This window comes from Marmota marmota, unplaced genomic scaffold, assembly GCF_001458135.2.
Source record: "Marmota marmota marmota unplaced genomic scaffold, marMar, whole genome shotgun sequence".
Lineage (NCBI taxonomy): Eukaryota > Metazoa > Chordata > Mammalia > Rodentia > Sciuridae > Marmota > Marmota marmota.
Genome location: NW_025999982.1, coordinates 16,797,062 through 16,822,618, shown reverse-complemented (window position 1 = coordinate 16,822,618; position 25,557 = coordinate 16,797,062). Strand labels below are relative to the sequence as shown.

At 35.3% G+C, this 25,557-nt stretch overlaps 1 protein-coding gene across 1 annotated transcript; it reads left to right on the top strand.

The window, feature by feature from the left end:
* Positions 1–697: 697 nt before the first annotated feature.
* Positions 698–24,718, top strand: Crisp1 (cysteine rich secretory protein 1). Its single transcript, XM_015487940.2, has 8 exons — positions 698–775; positions 3,455–3,457; positions 5,620–5,748; positions 9,535–9,625; positions 11,002–11,150; positions 16,224–16,321; positions 18,416–18,504; positions 24,591–24,718. The coding sequence occupies exons 1-8, from the start codon at positions 710–712 to the stop codon at positions 24,716–24,718; spliced, it is 753 nt and encodes a 250-aa protein (XP_015343426.1). The 5' UTR covers positions 698–709.
* The last annotated feature ends 839 nt before the right edge of the window (positions 24,719–25,557 follow it).

Here is a 25,557-nt window from a genome sequence, read left to right as displayed (position 1 = left end):
AAAAAAAAAAGAAAGATCACATCTCTTCTCTGTAAACAATGCTGAATTCAAATCTAATCTTGCTGCTTTCTGGTATTAGTTTCCCCTTGCCACTGTGACTAATTATCAGAGACTTAGGGTTTCAAAAATTTAACACAAAATTATTATCTTATCATTTTGGAAGTCAGAAGTCCAAATGGGTCTCACTGGACTAAAATCAAGGTATCAGTAAGAAAACCATAGGGGACATTTGTTCCCTGGACTTTCCCTGCTTCTAGGCAAGATGAATTCCTTGATTGCCATCTCCCCTTCACTTTCAAAGCCAGCAATGACTGGTTGAGTCTCTCATACACTTTGTCACTAACAAAGACTCTCCTGGTTTCCCCTCCCACATGTAAGTAACATTGCCATCACCTTGGACCCACCTGGGTAAAACAGCACAGTCTCCCCACTCTTAGTCAGTCTGTGGGTCAGCAATTTGAATTCCATCTGCTACCTTAATTCACTTTTGCCACCCAATAGAGCATATTCAAGGGTTCAGGAGATTGAGACATTTGCAATTTTGAGAATTTCATTATCTTTTCAACCACAATTCTATATTTCTTTCTGGGGTCCTGGTAACAAACACATACTTTGTTCTGTGGAAATTGCAAACACATGTAAAAGTGGTTCAGAAATGCTTATTAAAAACATTGTTGCATGAGTTGAGAATAATCTTTTCTTTTCAGGAATGGCAACCAAATACTTCTTAATTTTGGCAGTTGCTGCTGGCTTTCTGCCTGTTTTGGAGGTAAGAGTATGTGAGGATGGTGAGTTACAAAGTTACTTTTTAGATGAGGATAAGCACTAACCCTTTAATATAACAGTGTTACAGTCTCTGTTATGAGGAGATGTCAACAATTACCCGCTTACTTCTCACAGTAATTCTATTAGACAAGTACAGTTTTTCATACCCTATTACTGATTAGAGATTCAAAGAACAATGAGATTAAGTACATGGTAAAGTTTCATGGCTAAGAAGGGGGTGGCACTAAGATTAACCTTGTTTTATTTAGCTCTGTGAGCCCAAGCCGATTTCATTTTTTTTTTTTGCAGTGTTACAAAACAAACAAAAACAATTGAGAATATGCAAAAGGAACTATTTCTTTAAAATATATCCATTTTCCATGACTAAATGAAAAACAAAAACAGACAACACTGTTTTTGTTTATATTCCCAGACAAGTTATTACATCAATATACCAGTTGAGCTATATGATTTATTATTATAGTAAAAATTTAAGCCATTAAATCAAATATGAAAATGGAAAGTACCAAGGACAAAGAGAGGTATGAGGGACTGCTAACCATGTTATCAATATCAGAGGACTAGCTCTTTACATGTTAAAAATAAGAACTTTGGACTAGGGATGTAGCTCAGTGGTAGAACACTTGCCTAGCATGTGGGAGGCCCTGAGTTTGATGTCAGTCCCACACAAATAAATAAATTAATTACTATATAAATAAGTAAATTTTAGAAAAGAACTTCAACAATCACAAAAAAGAAGCAGAACACTCCGTGATATGGTAAAGAACATGTCCCCAATAATTTATGATCTGTCAATAATATTCATCTTTAAATAACTCCAATGCTATAAAAATATTTTAATTTATCAAAATCCTTTCAAAATAAATAGCTTTGTCAAAGACAATGTGTGTGTGTGTGTGTGTGTGTGTGTGTTTCCACAGGCCAGGTAAGAGAAGTCACAAGTAGAAGGTATTTGATTAAAGAAAATCTGTATGCTTTAGGCTGTTGGGTATAGTTTGGTGCTGGGATCCTATCACTCACCCTGCTCTACAAAGACAGACCAAGTGTCTACTACTCAAAAGTCCTCTAGTAATAGGCTGGAAGTAGAGTGTTGAAGATGTTTTCTTCTCCCTTTGATTCTTTGATTCTTTTTTTTTTTTTTTAATACCAGGGATTGAACTCAGGGGCACTTGACCACTGAGCCACATCCCCAGCCCTCTGTTGTATTTTATTTTGAGATAGGATCTCACTGAGTTGCTTAGTGCCTTGCTTTCTCTGAAGCTGGCTTTGAACTCACCATCCTCTTGTCTCAGCCTCCTGAGCCACTGGGATTACAGGCATGTGCCACCATACCCAACCTTCCTTTGATTCTTAACCCTTTTTAGTTCCCCGAAGGGGAAGGGCATACTTCACACTTTGCAATGAGGAAAAGCTAACTTGAAGCTGAGCCACAACACTGAAGAAAAAGATGAATGGCAGTGAGTCAGAAATCTCCCTTGAAGACCTAATATTAGGCTGTTCAAGCCACTTAACCCAAACCCCAGGAGATGGGCTGGCCCAGGTTGCTATAGGAGAGAAGGAGTCAGTGCCACTATTTATAAGCCTAGAGCAAAATGTAGATAGGAAGATATTCTTCCATTCAAGGTAACCAGAACCTGATCTACTTACTGATCAAGAATCCACAAAGACAATGATAAGAGTAGAAGGCAATGATAAAATGAAATGTATACATCCCATAGGCAGAGTCTCATTGGAACACTTGCATATAATTTTATAGACAGTTTGCTCATAAAATTAAGACTTCAGAATTTTAAATTGAAACAGGAAGATTAGACAAATTAAACACAAACATAAATGTACTATATAAGCTTTAAACATGAATCTCAGTTAAAATAAATTATAAGATGTGCCAACTTGTAAACAAAGCATCTTATGCTTTCTTTTTTTTAAGATTTTAAGTAGAAAGGCAATAGACTAAATATCAGGCCTGAATTTTATTTTTAAATTATCCTAGTATCAGTTTCCTGGGGTATTAGTCATCTAATGGGACAGAAATTGCTTGGCTATGGAGATAAACAGTTTTCCAAGAGAATCTGGAAGACAACACATAAAAAGACCTTTGAAGGAAAAGTATAGGGAGTTGTGGTCAGTTATTAGGAAAATTCAATATTGTCTGAGGAATTTGGCATCTTCTCTGAGGACCTGGTAGACCTGAGATCTGAAGGTGAAGTTGGTCTTGCAAGCTATCAAACGAACAGGCACAGACCCATATTCTAAGGCAGGATGGGAAAAGGCACAGTAGGATCACTAAAGGGACATCACTGTGACTGAGGTAGATAAAAGTCAGGGTGCATAACCTAAATGGAAGCCAAGAAATAAGCAATACCTTGTTAAAGATTTCATCTTTCTGAGAATTGTAAACTGTTCATGAGTACAACAGGAAAGTGTCTCCATGGTGCTTGTGCTTTTTATTTGGGTAGGTAAAAGAATAGCAAGAGGAGTGGAGAAAGAAAATAAAAGCAATACAGTACTGGGGGGCTCTGGGGGGCCAAGAGAAGGCCAACCTATAGTGACAGTCAGTCCAGAAGGAAGAAGAGAAACCTAAGAGGTGGTAGAAGAACAAAAGGTGCTGGATGTGTCTTATACCAAAAGAAAGAGTATTCCCACACTGAAAGCTTAATCAAAGGAGCCAGTGGGCAATAGACTAAGTAAGATCAAGTTCTTAAACAATATTGGCTACACAAGTTGAACTTCTATGGAACCTTAACAGGAATTGATTCTATGTAGGGTTTCTCAGCTTCAGCAGTATTGACATATTATTATGGAATAATAATACTAGTTGTGGAGGGCTATCCTGGGCCTTGTGGTAAGTTTAGTAGCAGCATCCCTGGCCTCTATCCACAAGAGAGATGTCACCAAAAAAGGAAAGTGTGGTACAGATACAGAGGGTGGGTTGGTAGACTAGGCAAGAGAAGTGGAAGCAGCTCTCTCATCGCGTCTCTTTACTGGGGAAGTACAATATTTCACAATCCATTGAGAAAAGGTTGGTGTGAATAGAAGAAAATGCAAAAGTTCTTCAATAATGTTGTAGAGAGAGACCAAGTGAGTTAACCAGGTAATTAAGTAGAATCAATGAGAACAAATAAGGGATAATTTGAAATCATTTATATTGATTTGAAGGGACACCATTATTTGTTATTTCATAGAATTTTTTTTTCTGTCAATACTCAACTGACAGTGCCATCAGAGGAAGTGTTACTCTTATCCAAATCTGTGGTATTCCTAGGTGGGATATTTGTAGGTGTGGGTGATAGATGAAGGATTTCAGATTCTAGAAAGTCAGTTATTGAAATGAAAGAATATGGATAGAAAAAGAGGAAAAGACAAAAGTTGACTAGCAGAGACATGTGTATGCTAAAAAGGCTAGATGACATTGAAGAACAGGGTGGTCAACCATAACAACTTGGAACTAGAAATCCTGACCAGGCAGGGAAACACACTTGATCAAGTAAGTTGGAAGGTATAGTATTTGAGGACAATATGAAATATGTTCTATGACCATCAAAGTGGGGAGATGAAAAGGATTGAAGGAGAGGTTTAACAGCAGAAGAGTTCAAGTGCCTAAGACCGTAGAGATTTGGAGAATTACATGTGAATGTTAGAGTCCATTCAGGTAACTCAGAATTTGTTTTAGGAGGCACAATCTCTGCGAATGAGAGGAAATGACAGAAAAACCATAATAGGAAGTTACAAATATTCAAGGATGACATGGTAGCAAAAGTGTCATGTATTTTAGTAGAACTAGGGTTTCCAGAAGAGCAAGGTGTCTTCTAACCTTAACATAGTATGTGGATTCTTGTGACTCCCCAATGTCTCCCCTAGTTTAGACCAGAGCTTCATGTGATAAGAGAAGAAAATGGCACCACATGAGTCTACTTTCAATGAAAATGGTGTCTACAGGGACAGTCTCTAGAGGGGCATTCTGGCTTCCACATTTATGCCCTCTCCCCTTCCACAAACCTGGTAATATAAAATAATGACCATATCCTCCGTTTTTTAAGGTTACAAGTACATAGTGATATATGCCACCACCCCCCAAATACTCTTTATAACAATTAATACTAGCCTAGAATATTTTGGCCGTGTATTTTTTTTTTCTTAGTGAGTCGCAGAATAAAAGGTAGGAAAACTCAAAAAACAGTCATGTGACTCATTGAATTCTATTTTATACTTTCTTACATGTGTGCAGGCAGACATTGTATTTTCTCACATAAAAGAGAAAAAATACAGAATGTGAAAGGATAGCACTTAAAGCTTCACACTCAATAACGAATGTATACTTTTGAGTTCTCCCAGATATGTACCATTAGACAATTTAAGTGCAAGTGGTTTATTTGGAAAGCAAATAAAATAGTGGGGTGAAGTGTGGTGGACCAGACGCATAGAGAGTGAGCCTAGGAAGGGAAATAAGTTGTAAATGGAATAATTTCAAGATGAGTTCCATTGTGTTCCCTGTTGCCCAATAAAAAATGTACTTCAACATGTCCCAATATATAAGTCACATAGTAGAAAATATTTAAATCACAGAACAATCATGCACTATTCTGAAGACTAGTGAAATCTCAGCCTGACATTTAGAATTCCTTAAAACTCACACTGGAGAAATAGAACATACTAACTAAATATAACATAAACTAACATACTGAGGCACTGTAGATTCCAAAATGCCCTGGATCACTGTTTATTCAATATAAATTCTAAATTTACTCTGTGAACAGCTGTGCAAATAATGTGCCATGTGTAATAAGTTCCAGTTGAAAGAAGTAACATTAATAAATTATTTTCTGATAACAGACAAAAGTATCCAAAAACCTCTACACTAAACTCAACACAGAATTAACAGCTGTCCAAGAAGAAATCGTCAATATACATAATGCCATCAGGAGAAGAGTGGTTCCACCAGCTAGGAACATGCTGAAGATGGTAAGATCCAGCAGCAATATCCCCAGTGAGGGATTAATACTCATGGTGTTGACCAGGATCTTGTTAGGTTCTTGAACTTTCAATATACTAAATATACATTTGTCACAACAAACCTAGCACTTAGAAAAAGAAGGAGGTAAGTAACCTTATAACAGATTGTATAGTCAGAAATGATAGAGCAGCAATTTTGACTCAGACAGTTGAGCTTCAGTTTTATGTACCTTTGGACAGTGTTCCTCAAATGTTAGTGTGTTTGAGAATCACCAAAAGAACTTAGTAAAGTGTCACCTGAAGAACTTGCTAACACACAGGGTCCTACCTATCTGATGTTCTGATTCAGGATGTCTGACATGGAACTATTTCAAGCCCTCAGCTGAACTGATGCTGATAGTACATAATAACTTGGATTAAATAATTATTCAGGCATTGCATAGCTTTCTTCATCTGGAAGATGCCCGGAGGCTATTGGACACTTATTTAAGGATTAAGATGTCCAGATTCAACGCCAGTTGATGCTGCCAGTGAAGTACTGGCAAATCTATTTTCAGTTTTATTGTATTCTATAAAGGGTTAGAGGAATTGTGCTTCCACTATAAACCTGGTGTCTTCTGCAACAAGACAAACTTAGGGAAGTCTTGGGTATATGAAGTGAGTATTCTCAATTTTACTATCCAGAAGTATCCTCAGGTTTGTGGAAACCTCAGCCTGCTCCCTTGCGGTGCAGACTGTGGAGGGTGATTCTAACAGACAACTTTCTCTTGCAAATGAGGAAGAGGAAGAAGCAGAAGAATACTGAAAGGATTTTGCAATTTATTTCCTGGACATCGTAATATTGAAAGTGTTATTTGAAGAAAACAAATTCTTAGCTTTTATAGGTATACTTGACTCGTATTGCAGCTACTAGGAGTATAATGTTGTTAATAAGCATTTTTTGGTACTTTATTACATTAACTTATCTAATTGTCACACTAAAATCATCTCCATTTTAAAAAAAATATAATACAGAGCCCCAGGAAAATTAAGTAGCTTATCCAAAATCCCAATTGCTGGAGCTCAGATTTTGTTGCCAGGGGGCTAGCTCCAGGGACCCTGCTCTTTATCACTTCCCTCTCTTATGAGAAACAGGATCCAAACTCCTTAGCAGTCAGATGAGCAAATAACTATGAAATCCAAAACACATTAAGGAATGAATGGAAGTTATAATCTCATATTACAGAGACCTTACTACTGAAAATTAAAGGTGAATACAAAGGAAACTTTAGAAAAGTAGGTAAGAACACACATATTTAAGTATTAAGGTTCATTTATTCAAAAGGTAGTAAATTAAATGTATTAGTAAAACTGATTCATGTTTTAAAGGAAATATGGGGGTTGAGATGTGCCTGAAACCATGAATAGGACATACACAGGAGAAAATGAATAGAATTAGCAGCAGCAAAATTAAGGAATGAAAGAAATAGAAAGAGTCAAATAAATGCCAGGAAGACATTTTCCAAAGAGAAAAGAAAAGTTGTTCAATTTAATCTTATGTTTAAACATAAGATTGTAGCGTTCATAGCTTTGGACAACAACCATGGGAACTTATTTGTGACACCATCATTAATCAGAGGTAATGTCCCAGACAGCTTCAAAGTGATCTGGACTGAAGAATGGGCAAGGATTTTTGGAGGTAGTTTTCCCAGATAAGAAAAAGAGATTATAAAATTGGGTATTATCATGTAGGATGCTCATGGAAACAATATCCAGATTTACACCTGCCTGTGGCAGTAGGGAGAGATTATGCATAGGGAGGATTTTATTGGTGATGTCATTACAACATAAGCCTCAGCTTATTTCATGGGAAGCTGAAACACTAGGAGGTTTCATTGAGTTGTCCCAAGTTGGAGAAAGGTAGCCTGGTATTGGCATCTACCAGCTTTTGGAAGTGTGCTTCCCCAGAATGGGAATATGTTCACAGATAAGGACAATTTACAGAATCAGAAAATAGAGCTCCTATCAGAAAGATTCCTACCTGCTGAGCATTTGAGTCCTTAAGGTTGGAAAGGAACCTCTGTAGAGCATCACAGCATTCACTACAAAGAGTTACGTATGATTTTAGTCAGATGAGATCCATTTCTAGGCATTTATCAAAATGATCCCAATAGACAAGTTGTTTTTATTTCTTTTCTAGTCGGTAAAATGGCATTCCCAGTGCCTAAAGATACTATGTTATGCACTGGTCATATCTGTGGTCACTTCTGTTCCTTCAATGAGACAATATCTTCCCCTCCTCCTCCTCCTCCTCCTCCTCCTCCTCCTCCTCCTNAATAGATGAGCTGTATACTAACATTTCTCTTTCAAAACACATGTTTTCTGTATGCTTTGAAAAAGCTAGAAAAAGTAGGGATTAAGATACAGTTCAATTTTATGCCATTTAAATTGTGAATTTTCCATTTTATTATGTTTTATGAATTTATTGGTACAATATAATTATACATAATAGTAGGATTCATTGTGATATATTTATATATGTGCATTTTATTGATCGGTTTCCTCCCATTTCCTTCCCTCCTCCCCCCGTGATCCCTCTTTGCATGAAATAATTAAACCCAGCAAAACCATGTTTTCCCACAGTGCCAGTCCGAAGTGACTCTGTGAAGTAGTAAATTCAACCTGAAGAGTAATTCTAGAAAAGTACCACGAGGTGGCAGCATATACTCATATAATAATAAACTTCTTCCCATTCCCAGGACAGTGTTGCAAATGAGAATGTCATCTGAAGAATAACTGAATGATTACAAAGAAGTACATTAGGGGGTGGGGGTGGGGGGAACCTTACACCTTTTGTTGGTAATGTATTACATGTGATATAAGGACAGTCTTAAATGGATGTATATCAGTAAGGATGTGTTAAGGACCTCAGTTGTTATAGTGTCACACCTACTGACAGCTCCTGCTTTAAGCCTTATTTGGAGAATAGCTGTTCCTGAGCTTCAGCCAACAAAATGTCTTGATTCTACACACCTGACCTACATTGATATCTCAGAGGGCACACTGTAACCAGACTAGTTGATACAAATTCCTTGTCACTTGCTGGTAGTGTGATCCTTAAGAGTTATTCAAAATTTCTGTGCCTCAATTACTTTATTTACTTACAGGGAAAATAACAGTACCTCATTTGTAAAGTTGCATCAAGATAAAGTGAGATAAAACACATGCAAAATTGGTAAGAGATTCTAGCATGTGATGTTATCTACTGTTCTGAGATTACTTATAATTTCAGGTAGAGATGTATGAATGTATATGTTTCTAATCATATCTATAATTTGTTTATGGAACACACAGCATAAAATTTATAATATTACAATTGTATTGCACAGATTATCACACTAAACTTTTAAAACAAGTCTTAGGACATGAATGATGGGTCACATTTACAAATACAGATGAGATGCAAAGAGGTAAAATAACATGTCAAGGTGAAACTTTCAATAAATTATTGGGCTAGATTTTTAATTCTTGTCTGTTTTCCTGAAAGTGTTCACTTAATTTTTTTTATTGCTTCTGAGATAGAAGCTACTGCTGAGTGTTATTCTTAATTTTGAACTTGTGAATTCAAGGGCCAATATATTGAATTGTAATTTTTCCCTTTTCCCTATTATAATATTTAAGAGTAATGTAATTATTTAAGCTTTAATTTACACAAAGATATTACAAGTCTTAGATTCTTAGAAACAATAAATAAGCATCTTATGATGGAAATGTGAATGACATCGTGTGCTTGTTTTTTTTTTCTTGCCACTTTAGAAATGGAGTGAAGAAGCTGCAGGAAATGCTAGAATTTTTTCAAAGTATTGTGATATGACAGACAGCAACCCACTAGAGAGGCGAATTAAAAGTACGTATATATGACCCAGCATCTTACAAAAACCGTAAAGTAATCTCACCGAGCATGTGGATTCTTCTGTCACCTGACAAGAATAACTTACATCATCCAGGCTCGGTGGCACATGCCTGTCATTTCAGCAGCTCAGGAGGCTGAGGCAGGAGGATTGTGAGTTTAAAGCCAGCCTCAGCAAAAGTCAGGCATTAAGCAACTCAGTGAGACCCTGTCTCTAAGTAAAATACAAAATAGGGCTGGAGATGTGGCTCAGTGGTGGATGTATATCAGTAAGAATGTGTTAGGGACCTCAGTTGTCATAGCGTCATACCTACTGAGAGCTCCTGCCTTAAGCCTTACTTGAGTTCAATCCCTGGTGCCACCCAACACCCCCCAGCCCCGGTAAATAAACAAACAAACAAAGAATAAGTTACATCATCTACTCTGTATCTGTACTTGCCCATACATGGAAGTAAACTCTAACCTAGTGTAATGTTTTATTTTTATTATTTTTTTTAAATGTGCATATTCTGATTTCCAAATGTTGAGTTCTATCCATAAGTAGAAAAGAACCAAAGCCATCATTATTATAGAAGACTAAGTGCAGCTAGGTACCCAGAAGGTTTGCACCTTAAGAGGTACCTTAGCTACCCAAATGTCACCCTGGGAATTTCCTTAGCAATAGAATCCTAACACAGCTGAGAAATGAGTTCTGTGAACTCTGTTGAGCCACAGAACACCTTTAGGTGATCAACAAGGAGCCTATGTTTAGGCATATCAATTAGATGATTCCTACACAGTTATTAGTACTTCCTACATAACTAGACATTCATGAGAATATTTTTAATACTAAATAGTAAAAAAAAAAAAATATGAGTGCAACTTTACATCTACAGATTATTAGGATTTTTAGCCCAAATTCTATTGAGCAGTGAAATAGCAACATGGGTCTTTCTTTCCCTGAAAAAAACAGATTATCCTTCAGTAGTATGTCTAGTCAATAGATATGCCTTAAGTAGGTGGCTAAATAAACAAATATTCGTGTCAAGATCCTACGCAACCTAGATCCTGTATGTGGCTGCTTTGGAGCCAAGGCCCTTTTATAACTCACAGGCTTTCTTTGGTTTCACCCTTCTCCCTCAGATTGGAAGTAGCAGAGACTGCAGTGTTGATGGATTTGATTTCAGAGCTCATTATCTCACATTCTCAATGTTTCACCAAACCTGACACCACATGCCCAGTGATCTATGAGAAGGAAGATTGACAGAAAGGATACAATTGCCTTTACCTTCTCTTATAAGATGCTGCCTAGATCATCAGTGAACCAATTACCAAATAAAAATGAGGGAAATCAAAATTTAAGAGTGTAACTCAGCCCTGTTTCCTCTTTTCAGATACCTTTTGTGGAGAAAATACACATTGGGAATCTCATCCTATCTCCTGGTCTCACATAATTAAAATCTGGTACAATGAGTCTAAAGATTTTGTATATGGAGAATGGACACCAATAGATGAGGAATCAAGAACTGATCATTACACTCAGGTAATCTGTGTTCTGGAAGATACACATAGTGTTTAAATGCCTTTAAACACGTATGAATAAAAGTCAGGTAGGAAACAAATGAAAATCATCATACCTGCTTGCTAGACTATTAACTCAATCTCCTGAGTTCCTTTTATAATTGAGAACAGAAGGAAGTGCAATGCACTCCATACCTGGTTTAGAAAAAGACGTTGCTTACCCTCTTGGTTTCCATCTTCATTCATTTGATTTTTCAGGAAGTTGCAACATCCTAAAATATGAATATCCTTTGTAAATTATTTGTAATTTAAAAGGTGTAAATAATAGCACCTTGTAATAAGAGAATCCCCTTATTTCCAACGTTAAGCTTTGTGGTGAAATATTTAAAACTAAAATATCACCACTTTAACCATTTTCATGCTCTGCAGCATTAATGTCCAGCAACATGGAGTACATTCAAATTTCTGGGCTTCCATCACTGGAACATTCCATCTTCCATACTGGAACTCTATACTCATTAACTCTCCTCTCTCCCACAAGCCTCTGGCAACCACCATTCTCCTTCCTGTTTGTCTGGATTTGACTCCTCAAAATTGTTCTTGTATTGGAATGATTCAATATTTGTCCTTCTGTGGCTATTACTCAATATAATACCTTAAATCCATGTTCATCCATGCTGCAGCATGTGTCAGATTTTTTTTCATGATGTATATATCACATTTGGTTTGCCCATTCATTTATTTGGTTTATTTACAACTTTGGGGTATTATGAACAATGCTGTTATGAACATTAGTTTACAAATGTCTGTTCAACTCCCTGGGGTCAATTCTTTTGGGCTTATAAGAGGAACTGGTAGTTTATATGCTAACTGTATGTTCACTTATTTGAGAAATGAGCATACTATTTTCTATAGCAGTTGTACCATTTTACATAACTATTGTAATAGCCTATTTGGAATGCCATAATAAAATACCACAGGATTATGGATTGAAAAATAGCAATTAATTTTCCCACATTGTGGACATTTAAAGACTGAGATCTTAAAAAGCAGAGTTTCTGGTGAAATCTCTCTTTCTGGATTATAAACAATCACTATACCCTGACATGGTCTTTCCCCAGTGATGAAGAGAGAGAAACAAAAATCAAGGATCAAGGCGAAAAGAGAGAGAGATCGATCTAGTGTCTTTGCAAGAGGGTCCAACTCTTATGATTTCATTTAAGTTCTTCCTAAGCAACCACATCCCCAAATACAGCTATCACACTGGATATTAGGACTTCATAATGTGAATTTGGGGACCAGGGGACACAAACATTCAGTTCATCACATTGCATCACTGCCCTTCTCATAATTCATGTCTTCCTCAAATGTGAAGCTCCATCCTAACAGCCCCCAAAGTGCTAACTCATCTAGAATCAATATGAAAGTTTAAAATTGAGTCTCATTTAAATCTTATCTAAATCAGATATTCATAAGAGTAAGGCAAGATTCATCCTGAGGCAAAATTTCTCTCCAGCAATGAATCTATGAAATAAGATTATCTACTAACAAAATACATAATAAAAGAACAGGAAAAAAAGAGATACTTCCATTTTAAAAGGGAGAAATGGAAAAGAGGAATGGATGATGGATCCGATCCCAAGCACATCCAAAACTATGCAAGGATTCCAGACCAAGCTGCCTTCCAGACCCACTTGGGTGGCAGCACCTCCTCTTGGGACCTTTCATTCTAGTAGGACAGCCTCATTGCATGGATCTCAGTGGAAGGTCCTGCTGAAGTGGCTGTTGTCAGAAGTCACTTGAGGAGAACCACCCTTTAAAACCAAGCAGGAAGCATCCTTGTCTCCCTGACCTGTAGTGGGGATGGCAGCCCTGGTGATCTTGGAATCATTTTGGGGGATCATTCTTCCTCTCCCTTGAAGGATAAAGCATGTCTGTGACTATACCATCCCTTGGTGGGAGCTCATATCAAAGCAAGTACTCACAACAAAATCCAGGAAGCTGAGAGAGAGGGAGAGAGACAGGGATCTCAACATCTCCTCTGGGGCATGTCGTATGCCCCAGCACTTAAAGTTCCACAGCACCTCCCAACCTCCACCCAGGGCACCAAGCCTTCAACACAGGGCCTATTGGAAAAAGCTAATCTTTTTCAAATGACAGTTATTTTATTCCTTTCAGTCAAGGATTCTAGTTCTCAGTGTACACACACCTCATGTCCTTGGTTAAAGGTTTCTAAGTGTTTCTGACTTTTGATGTTTTTAAAATCAAAATCACTTTCTTAGTTTCCTGTTCATAAAATTTATCCTTAGTGTTATGGAAGGCTAGGACAGCATTAACAGGAGAGTGGAAGGAGTTCAGAACATGAAGGAAGGGGGGCTATAACAACTGAGGCTGTTAGTTAGCTACTGCACAGTTTATATTTTACTTTAAATGAAGTGACAAATAATTAGATGGTCAATGGAGGGGGAGGATTAATCTGATTCATGTTTTTAAAAGATCATTTGGCTGCCATGTAGAAAACAAGTTCATGTCTAGAAATAATTTTAAATACCTGAATTTTCCAATAACATATAAATCAACAAAATAATCCCCAAAGAGATGATTTAAACATTAAAATGAAAAAATAAAATTCTAAAAGCATTATTATTCTAAAAGCAAGGAACTTTAGATGTATCCATTGCTAAGTTTCATAAAATATGAAGTAAAATCTGTTTAAAATAAGTCCAAATTAAAATTAATGTTGAACACTGATTAAGTTAAAACATTTAAAAATAATAGACTTAATCACATACAAATATCAATGTCTACATTCCTACAACATCTACATTCCTATCAATATCTGCAATACTAAAGAAAACATTAGCTAATAGCATTGCTCTTTGCAAATTGATAGCCTGGACATAAAATAAATATCTCAATAATCCAAGAGTATCCTAACTTATGGCTATTTAGTCATATAATTTTTGTCATTGAAGGATTAGCAGATGCCAATAGAATGGATTGCTAAAAGTTGACAAATTTGAAACATCAGTTTTTACCTTTCAATTCTTTCCTATGACAGTCAACTTGACCCACTAATTCTGTAAGGAAAATGTAATCCCTGCCGCTCTGATAGAGCAACTTAAATTCATCAACTCCAAATAATCTTGCTTCACTTTTGTCAAACTCATTCAACACCCTTTAAAAATATGTTTTATTAAAATTATTTCTCTCATTGCTTTTTTTGAAGAAATTAAGAGAACAAATCAAAGAAATTTGCCTTCATTTGCTTAAAATTTTAAACAATAGAAAACAGTAACATTTTTCAATTGTATGTGGCCCTGTAGAATGTATTAATGTAATCATAGAACATGAAAACCTAATGAAAAAAGTTACATCTTCACTTTTTCCTTAGCTATGGGTGGAAGGAATGAATAAGTTAAATTCAGTCACCTTACCGATAATTAATGTGTGATGAGAACATGAGAAAAATAGACATTCTACTCTATTTTCATTATCAAATTACTTCTCTAATTAACCCATTAGATTCATAGTTCAGAATTTCTTAAGAAACACAGACACGTGTTAGAATGAGAGGAGAAAACTGCACACATTGAATCTGCATCATGAAAGTTTTGTATCTAAGGTAGAGCAATAGTTTGGGTGAAGGCTTGTCCTCACTAGCAGTAGATAATTCAAAGCAATATGGTAGAGAGAGATGGACAACCATAAAAGCTTTTTCTTAGGGGAAGAAAAAATAATACTTTATCAAAATATGTCATAGAAAGTCATTCTGACCCAGAACAGGAAAAAGGAAACATAAGCAAATTGTTCAGGACTTGCTGAGTGAAATCCTATCAGGGTCACATGGACACAGTCAACAGGGAGTGGAAGCAATCATATTTTTAAAAACATCTCCTCCAACAACCTAAACATTTGTTTCTGATTTTGTGTTGTTTCTTTTTTGCGGTGCTGAGCATTGAATGCAGGGTCTTGCACATGCAGAAGAAGTCCTGTACCACTGAGCTGCCTTCCCAGCCCAAGGATAGCATTAATATACACTTTTAAAAAATGGTGAAAAGGAACTTTGAGAGAAAGCAAATTGCCAAATATCACCCAGCAAAGAAGTGATAGAGATGGAATTTAAACCTAGTCACTTTGCCTTAAAAAGCTAAGTCAGTATTCTACATTATGCCTGCTCTCTGACCAATAAGAAAATGTCCTTCCCTTGATGATTATTTATATAACCACCAAGAAGAATGAACCATAGTTGATGGTAGCCACTCATGTTGATGATAGTCCAGTCATGGACTCGTTAGTCCCAACAAAAATAAATGAGAGAGGGCTGACATAGAGTCATGTACTGGAATATACTGGATAATATGATGAGTGTCATGCTCAGCCATACACAGCCCATGTACACAATGACATCTATGTCCCTTTTGAAGAACAACCTATTCACTGCAAAATGAATAACATCACTTCTCCTTTACCTATACCCCTGCTCTACCCATTTCATTTCCCAGAGAAAATGAACATCAAGGGCTTTTTTTTTAATTAGAAAGAATATTCAGAAATGCAGAATACTTCTAAAGAAAACTGCCAAAAAATAGAGAAAATGCCAAAATCAAGTTACCCTTGCTTGCCTATCAGATGTGATTTCCTCTGCTTCCATTGTCTGTAGCCATGTGTGTGCCTGTGTATGTGTTACTAGAAACAGGGGACCATGTTTCTATGGCTTCTGAATAAGCCATGCTCAGAGCAAACCTAAAGCAAGCATGTTGATTTTTGTTTGTTTGTTTGTTGTTGTATTTGTTTTTGTTTTATGATATTGAAGAATAAACCCAAGAGCCATTTACTACTGAGCCACATTCCCAGCCCTTTTTATTTTTTTATTTTGAGACAGGATCTCAGTAAGTTATTTAGGGCTTTGCTAAACTGCTGGGGCTGGCCTCAAAATGGTAATCCTCCTGCCTTAGCCTCCACAACTGCTGGGATCATAGGCATGGGCTGTGGCATCCAGCACTTGTTCACTTTTTAACCATGGATAATAGCACTGCTATTGTAGTCATTTAGCTGAATGTCAAATTTGTAATAAAATACTCTATTTTTGCAGGTTATTTGGGCCTCTTCTTACCTCATTGGTTGTGCTGTTTCATTATGCCGCAAACAAGGTGTACCTCAGTATCTCTACACTTGTCATTATTGCCATGAGTATGTATCACTGCTTCCCACCACTTTTAAAAATGTATCTTTCTTTACAAAATATAACTGAGTTTTTCAAACATTATGAAAGAAAACCTATTTTTTTCCAGTTAGACCTTCACAGACACAGCCAAAAAACTCACAAACACATCTATATTTTTACATCATATTTTTACTAAATAAGTTTATATTTCATTAAGAGAATATAAAAATTAAAAACAATTGAGCAGTAGTCTCCCTATGTGTCAGTGACACCTAGGGTAAGTATTATGTTAGGGAAACAGATTTGAAGTAGCTCAGGTAGTTTTAGAATTCAAGGGCAGAAATGGCAGTGGAATCTCAATAAAGTAACAAAGAAAAAAGCCAAGTGTTATTCTGCGTTCTTAATTGAATACTATTGTGTGTTTTCTCTTCAGAAATTAAGTTTGTATATCATAGAATCACAGGTACTAAGCACAAATCCTAGAAAAGTTAATCTAATTGCTTCAGCGAGAGGCAGGTGTACTTCTTTGCCTTATCAACTTTGGTTGTGGAGTTCAATCTGATAAGAAAAGAATGACTGTAGGGGCTCACCTGAGTGAATCCAGGGACAGCTATCAGAATAGGGAACGTTATTCACAGAAGCATATAGCCCTCTGATACTTGACCATAAATAACACCTTGTATCACTTCTGTTGATGGAGTTGAAAACAAATCTGCAAGATTCCTTCAGCCACTTGCATTTTCTGGGTCAACACACTTGATACTGTGAGCTCAAACATAGCCTTTAATCACTGTCTGCCACTTGTGGACCACCACAAAGGATTTTTCAACGTGAATCAATGAATGTGAGTTGGTTGATAACATGTTCCATACTTAAATTCAAATAGGACCTCTAATATCATTTATATTCACCAGAATGTAATATATAATAAGATAAAATATATTCATATAATAGGTCTATATGAATTACTGTGTCTTCCATGCCTTGATTTCATTAGTTAAAATTTGTTGGGATTTTTTCTAATAATTTGGTCTGAAGACCATAAGATCTATTTATACCTACAGCATATCATTTGCACTACTTCTTTGCAGGAGTTAGTGGTCTATGATGAATTTCCAACAATGTAAAAGAGAAAAGTATAATATGTGAATAGCTATAATGGGGAAATTTTCTCAATAAAACATTAGTCCATATTGCCGACTAAATCCTTTATTGAATTTAGTAATAACTTTTTTTAATAAAGTGGAAGTTTAATAGTTAAGATATTAAAGAAATAATTATAAATTAAATAAGGTTTTTAAACCAGAACACACAACTTTTTTTTTCCACGTTGTATTAATTAAGAACCAGACATTATCTACATTTTAAGTTTTTAGACATCTACAGGTAAGAGTTGAGTTTTTTTGAAATTTCAAATATCTCAGAACTGGAGGGTTTTTTTTATCTCCTTTTTCTTTCCTTACCCAAACACTTTATTAACACCCCCACACATTTTTATTGGTGCATTATAGTTGTACATAATGATGGGGTTTGTTGTTACATATTCATACATACACAGAATACTACAATATAATATGTGCTAGTGCACTTTCCTCCTTTAATATCTCAGGCATTTCTACCAAAGTCACTAACATGTTTCATATTTATAATAATATAGTGCAAGCTAAAATTCAAACACCTCTCATTCAAATTAAGTGAGTTTTTTTTTTCCTTAATAGTGTTAAGGACCATGCCCTTTTCCATGATGGGTTCCTACTTTCTCATGGTTATTAATAAAAAAATAGTATTTTATTGTAATTAACTCCAAAGTCATACTGTTTGTTAGTATTTAACCATTCACAGGTCCCAGGTACTGTTAGGACTAGAATATCAAAAGAGAGATGCACAATGCCTGAAAAATATTCTTGTGATCCTCAGAATTGCTAAGTGGTATATGCTAAAAACATACTCCTATCTGTAAGTCTAGAAATCTCATACCCATCTTAAAAATTATTGCTCATTGCTTAAAAGAATGTTTACAAAATTTGTTTCTAAAATTGGTTGTATTCACTTAGTAAAATTTTATGTACATTGTACAATGATGTATTTTACTAAACAATATTTACTTTCTCTTCTTTCAGGGGAAATGATCCTAACACAATTAATGTACCTTATAAGAAGGGCAGCCCATGTGAAGACTGTCCAAATAACTGTGAAGACAGACTTTGCAGTAAGTTTTGCAAATGCTGATTGCTTAAAGTTGACCCACTGGTTCAGGAACCATGTGCTCCACTTTTGTACAACTTTTGTACCTGCTTTCTGACTTTTCTATTTTCTTGACTGCTTATTATGGCATGCAGATTTTTATTGAGTAATTCTTGTTCTGCACCTGCTCTGAAACATCTAAGAGTATTTGTTTTGTACCCAGTGGTGAACTTTTCCCACTTATCTCTCCTCTTTCTTTCCCTTGTCTCTGGTAAAAGCACTCTACTCTCAATTACTTTAAGAACAATCTTTTTATTCTATATATGAGGAAGATCATACAGGATTTGCCTTTCTGTTCCTGGCATGTTTCACTTAGCATAGAGAACTCAATTCCATCCACATCATGTTGCAAAGAACAGGATTTCACTCTCTTTTAAGGCTAAGTAGTATTCCCTTGTATATGTGTACCATATTTCCTTTATTCATTGATCAGTTGATTCACACATAGATTGTTTCCCTTTCTTGGTTATTGTGAATAATACTGCAATGAACATGGAAGTCCAGGTGTCTCTTCAACACACTCATTTCATTTCTATTGGATATGTACCCAATAGTGGAATTGCTGCATTATAAAGTACTTTAAAAAAATAAAAAGAAATGAGGAGCCTCCATACTCTTTTGATTAATGGTTACCTTAATCTACATTCTTTCCAGTGCATAAAGTTTCCCCTTTCTCCACATCCTTATCAGCACTTTTTTTGCTGTTGGAGCATCAAATAATTCTTCTGCATTTTCTTCACATTCATTCAGTTTCTTTAAAATAGCTGTTTTAACTTCTTTATCCAAAAGTTTTCCCATACTGATTACTGCCTGTTCAGTTTCTGCTACCTTATTTTTGACTGTTAGGTAAGATTGGTTTCCTAAAAGTCCTTCATGTTTACTGGCGTATGACATTTTCTTGACATTGAAGGAGTGGATATTTATCCATCTTCCTCATCTGACTTTATGCCTGTCCTTCCAGAAAGTCTAAGCATATTGTTCATTTTTGCTATAGTTTCTGTTACATCAGCCCTGGGTAGTGCACAGATTCAGGTTGCCAAGATTCTGCTACTGCTACATGATCACTGTTTCAGTGCTAGAGGGTTTGTCCCAAATCCATGTGTTGTTCTGAACCAGTCTGGGGAGTACCTACAAAAGCAGTCAGTCCCCACAGGCATCTCCCTGTCTAAGGTAGACTCAGATTACCCTACAGTTACTGGCCCTCAAGTGTCATGGGAGGCTGCTTGTCACTTGACCTCATCATGGAGGCACTGGCCACAGGCTCCTGAGTCATGACGTGGTGCCTATATTTCCTGTCTTTTCTCAAACAAAAGTATAGTATAGTTCTTCTCCAAGTCACTGAAAGATGAATCAATTATGTGACTTGCTGGGTTTCTGTTCTCACGACTAAAAGGCTCAGGGGTTACTCCAGTTGAACTGGGCTAACTGGGCTGTGCAAAATAACCATGCAAGAGACACAAATACCTTTTTCTTTGGGGTCACTGTGGTGGCTCCTGTGACCTTAAGGGTCCGGGGGGAGAGAGAGAGAGAGAGAACACACGCTGACCCCTTTTATTGAGGAGAAGCTATTCAAATGAGGCAAGGGGTCAGGTTTCAGGGGTCTGAGTCTATCTTCATGATGTCCACTGTCAGCAGGTTAACTGACATCTAGGTAGCCACACCCAAGGGCACAGTAAGAGAAGGGGACACACACTAGGTACTTCCATGGATCATTCTATCCTTAACAGGGCAAGGGGTAAAAGTACAAAGGAACAGGTGAGCATAGCTCTACCCATGGGGCTGTAGAAAGACACGCCCAGGCACAAAGACACAGTCACTGAAACCCTAGGAGAGGGGCAGTCTAGCAGCATGGGTGCCTGATGCCACATCGCCCAGCAGGGGAGTTAACTCAGTCACATGCGAGGTTAGTCTCTCACAGTGACTTAGAAAAGAAAAAAATGACACATAAAAGTAAGCATAAAATTAAAGAAATATATGCATATACTAATAGGCATTATTTGTCAAAAACAATGCTAAGAATTTAAGACCTGGATATGCAGACATATTGTTTAATTTTTACCAATAAAATTTATGAAAATAGCAATTTCTATTTATTAAATTGGGAGGATTATATATATTAAAAATTAAAGAAAAAGATGCATTAAAACTTAACTAAGCAAGAAACATGTTACTTATAAATTTTTTAAAAATCTCTGATACTATATTTCCCGAAGTGTATTACATTTAGAACATACTAGAATAATGAAAGGTAGCTAATTTAAAGGGTAATTAGTAATAATCTTGGCAAATTATTGGTCATAAGAAAAAGAAGCAGAAATACACTGCCAAATACACAATGGTTTGGGCTATAAAATGACATCTACATCTCCCTGTGGCACTTCCATAAGTCTACTGTAGTCCTTCTCCAAGACACTGAAAGATGAATCAATTATGTGACTTAGGAAAGAGAAAGCATATGACACATAAAAGTAAGCAAAACATTTTACAACATCCTTATAATCTTAATGCAACAATCTCATCTTTGAAAGAGATGCAAAATCAGTATTTTAACAAGAATGAGTGATGGATTTTGATGAAGGCATTTTCTGCATCTATTTAGATGATCAAGTGATTTCTTTCCTTAGTTCTATTTATGCAATGAATTACCTTTACTGATTTGTGTATGTTGATCTAATGTTGTAGCCCTGGGATGAAACCAATTTGATCATGTTGTATAATCTTCTTAATATATTTTTGAACAGAGATCACTAGTATTTTATGGAGGGATTTTTGCATCTCTGTTCAACAGGGATATTGGTCTGAGATTTTCTTTCCTTAATGTGTCTTTATTTGGTTTTGGTAGCAGGGTGATATGGGCTTAATAGAATGAATTTATCAGTGTCTCCTCCCTTTCTACTTCATTGAGTAATTTGGAGAGGACTGGCATTTGTTCTTTAAAGGACCGGTAGAACTCAGCTGAGTATATATCTCATCCTGGGCTTTTATTGGTTGGTAGACTTTTTTAGTGCTTCAATATTGATATATTTAGCTTTTCTATATCCTATTAAGTCAAATGGGTAGGTCATAGGTGTCTAGAAATTTATCAGTATCATCTAGATTTTCAAATTCATTGGAATATAACTTTTCAAAATATTCCCTAATAATCCACCGGATTTCAGAAATATCTGTGGTGGTAACTTCTTTTCATCTCTGATTTTGTTGATTTTACTTATCTATTTTTTTTTAATTTTGGTTAGTGTGGCTATGGGTTTTTAAATCCTGTATATCTTTGAAAAGAACCAAGTGGTTATTGCATTGATTATTTTTGTGATTTTTAAAATTTTCTATTTCTTTAATTTTGGCTCTGATTTTAATGATTTCCTATCTTCTACTTGTTTTGATATTAGTTTGTTTCTACTTTTCTAGGTATTTGGGATATATCATTAGATTGGTTTTTTGGTGGCTTTTTATTTTTTTAAGTGTGGACACTTAATGCAATAAACATTCCTCCTAAAACCTGCCTTCATAGTGTCTCAGAAATTTTGGTGTGTTGTATCACTATTGTCACTTAATTCTAGGATTTTTTTTAAAATTCTCCTCTCATTTCTTCTATTATCAATTCCTCATTCAAAGGATTATTATTCAGTTTTCATATGTTTATGTGGCTTCTATAATATCTTGCTGTTGATTGCTAATTTCATTTTATTATGTTCTGGTAAGATATAAAAAGTGATTCTATTTTTTTAAATTTTCTAAGATTTACACTGTCAGCTCAGATATTATCTATTTTGGAGAAGGTTCCATGTGCTACTGAAAGAAAAGTGAATTCAAATTTTGTTAAATGAAATATTCTATAGATGTCATAGGTTCATTTGGTTTGTAATATTTAGGTGAGAAGTATCATTATTGATTATACATCTAGATGACATATCGATGACAGGAGTGTTGAAATCACCCAGTGTTATTGTATTGGTGACTACCTGAAACTTAATGTTGAAGAGGGCTTGTTTTCTTAATTGTGTGTACCAAATTGGGGCATAAATATTTACCATTATACTTTTTGTTGAATTGTTACCTTTACCAGTGTATAGTGATCTTTGTTGTCTCTTCTGAATAATTATTGCCCAAAATCTATTTTTTGATATCTGTATATTACTCCTTCCTGTTTTTAAACTCTATTATCAAGAAATATCAGTTTTCTTTCCTTTTACTTTCAGTGTATGAATGTCTTTGTCTAAAAGATGAGTCTCTTGAAAACAGCATATTTTCAGAGCTTAATTTTAATTCACTATGGCAGCCTATGTCTTTTAATTGCAATATTGAAACCATTTATACTTAGTGTTTGTATGGATAGAGGTCTATTATTTTCTGCCATTTTAATTTGCTTTTAATTAACTCCTAATTTTTATTTGCTTGACACCTCTTCTAGTGGTTTCATTCATTTGAGAGCTCTTAAGTTTGTTTTTAAGTTCTTTTGGGTAGAAATACTTTCAGTATTTTCTATAGTGTTGGCTCAGTGGTAATGCCTTCTATTAGTTATCTTGGAAAATCTTTACTTGTCCTTTAATTTTTAATGACTGCTGTTCTGGATATAAAAATTTTGTTTGGCAATTGTTTTCTTTCAGAGCTTTGGCTATCTTTTTGTAGGTCTTCCTGGATTTTAAAGTCTGAGTTGAGAATTCAGAAATGAGCCTTTAAATATTTACATTTAAATGTGCTCTGTCATTTTTTATGCAGAGCATAAAAATATTATATATTATATAATATATATATATAATTATATCTATATAGACAGCATATCTATATTAGATATTTTGATTATAATGTGTCTTGGATAAGTTCTTTTCTGATTCTACTTGAGGTTTTATATGTTTCCTATATGTGGACGCCAATCTAATTCTTAAACCTTGGAAACTCTTCTGCTATTATTTCATTGAAAAGTTTCTGAACACCACTATCCTATATCTCCATGCTCTCTTCAATTCCAACGAACTTTTAAGTTTGACCCATTACTGTTGTCCCTGAATTCTTGTATATTCTGATCATGGTCTTTTACTGTATTTTATTTCTCTTTACTCTTCACTGAGTGTTCAAATTCTTGTACCCTGTCTTCAGAGACTGAAGTTGTGTTTTTTATCTAACTAAACAGTTAGTGATACTTCCAAGTGAACTTTCAATTTAATTTATTGTATCTCACTTCTTTCCAGGAGTTCTGATTGGTTTGTTTTCTGAATTCCTATCTCTTTATTGGAATCATCTTTCATCTTCTGTGTTTGCTTCAATTCATTTCTGAGATATTCTTTAAACTTATTAATCATTTTAATATTCTATAGTCTTTCTCTGAAATTTCATCCAGTTCCACATCTGTGGGGTCCTTTGAGGACTGAAACATTTGGGAAGACTTGTTTGCCTGATTGCTCATGTTTTCAGAGGTTTGGGATTTGCATATCTGTTTAGATAGAGTCCTCTTCCTCTTTCAGTGTATCTTAGTTTCAATGCATAGGTTCAGTATAGTACAAGTATTAATTTTTAACTTTCAATGCTTCTAAGTTTGCCACTGCAGAACTGTTGGTTAAATTCATACTTGCCAAGCTGCTCCAGCACTGTGGATTTATCTAAGTTGCCATCTTCTTTTATTGCTCTTTATTCAGTTTTTAGATACATTGTATGTTATCTTTAATAATACAAAGCAAATCCATAATCGTTAAGAAATATAGTATAAATTAATAAGAATGAATTAAACTTTTATCATTTATTTTATATTGTTAATACTATTGGTACTTTCAAAATGACAGGGTAACTGGAAAATTACTCATCTCTGATGTCTTTGAAGGTAAATGTATCAAAAAAATCTGTCATGGAAAAAACTCGTTTTAGATTAAGACAAGAATTTTATATTTTACTTCATGGAGATCTCATTTAAGTCATTGCTTGTTTTCTATTCAGAATTAATTATTCTTGCTTATCAAATTTAATTAGTTACTATTAATAAAATTTATCTACGTCTTTAAAAGAATGATCTCTTTCTTCAGTGACTGTGATTTTTTTAAAGACGATACTATTTTCTTTCAGCTAATCCCTGCCTCTACTATGATGAATACAACGATTGCGAGGCAAAAGTAAAAATCCTTGGATGTAAACACCCATCTGTTAAATTATTCTGCAAAGCTACTTGTCTGTGTAAGACTGAGATAAAATAACCCTTTGTTATGTGCAACTATTCTGTGTTGCGAAAATGAGATGTCTTCTGGATCATCTCTCTCTCTCTCTCCTCTCTCTCTCTCTTTCTCTCTCTCTCTCTCTCTCTCTCTCTCTCTTTTCTTTTTGAGATAGATATCTTAATATGTGGCCCGAGCTGATCTCAAAGCCTCAAATCCCTGGAGTCAAGTAATAGTCCTGTCTCAACCTCCAAAGTTGCACCATCATACATTTTTACCCTATTTACTCCAGTGATGCTTGCTGAATTTGTTTTTAATTGCACTCAAGGTCCTAATTTTTAAGATTTGTTTATAGATATTAGTATATTTTCATCAATGCCACACTCCTATTCTGATAGATCGGGAAACAAAGCTAGTCTAAAATTTCTTATTACTTAAGTGAAAGGTCAAGTATAACATGTTTTTCAAATTTTAAAATGCGATTTACATTTCTTACATTGACATAATTCAACTAATGACATAACTTCATCTCTTAACAATTATCTGTGTTAAAGCTGTGTATTACTTTTTGAGCATCCTTCTGTTTTATCCACTGATATCAACCAACCTGATGCTTGTCTTCCTTACAGAATTAACTTAATTCTTTACTTTTAAATTTTACCTCTATTTTAAATCAATCATTAAAACAAATTCCACAAAGTAAAAAGAGTCAAGTCTCAAATTGCAGGGAAAACATCACTGTTATGGTTTAGATATGAGGTATCCACTGAAAATTCATGTGTGAGATAATAACAAACATGTTCAGAAGGGAAATTATTAGATTATGCGAGTTGTAAACTATCGATGGATTAATCCACTAACATGCATTAATTGAGTGGTAT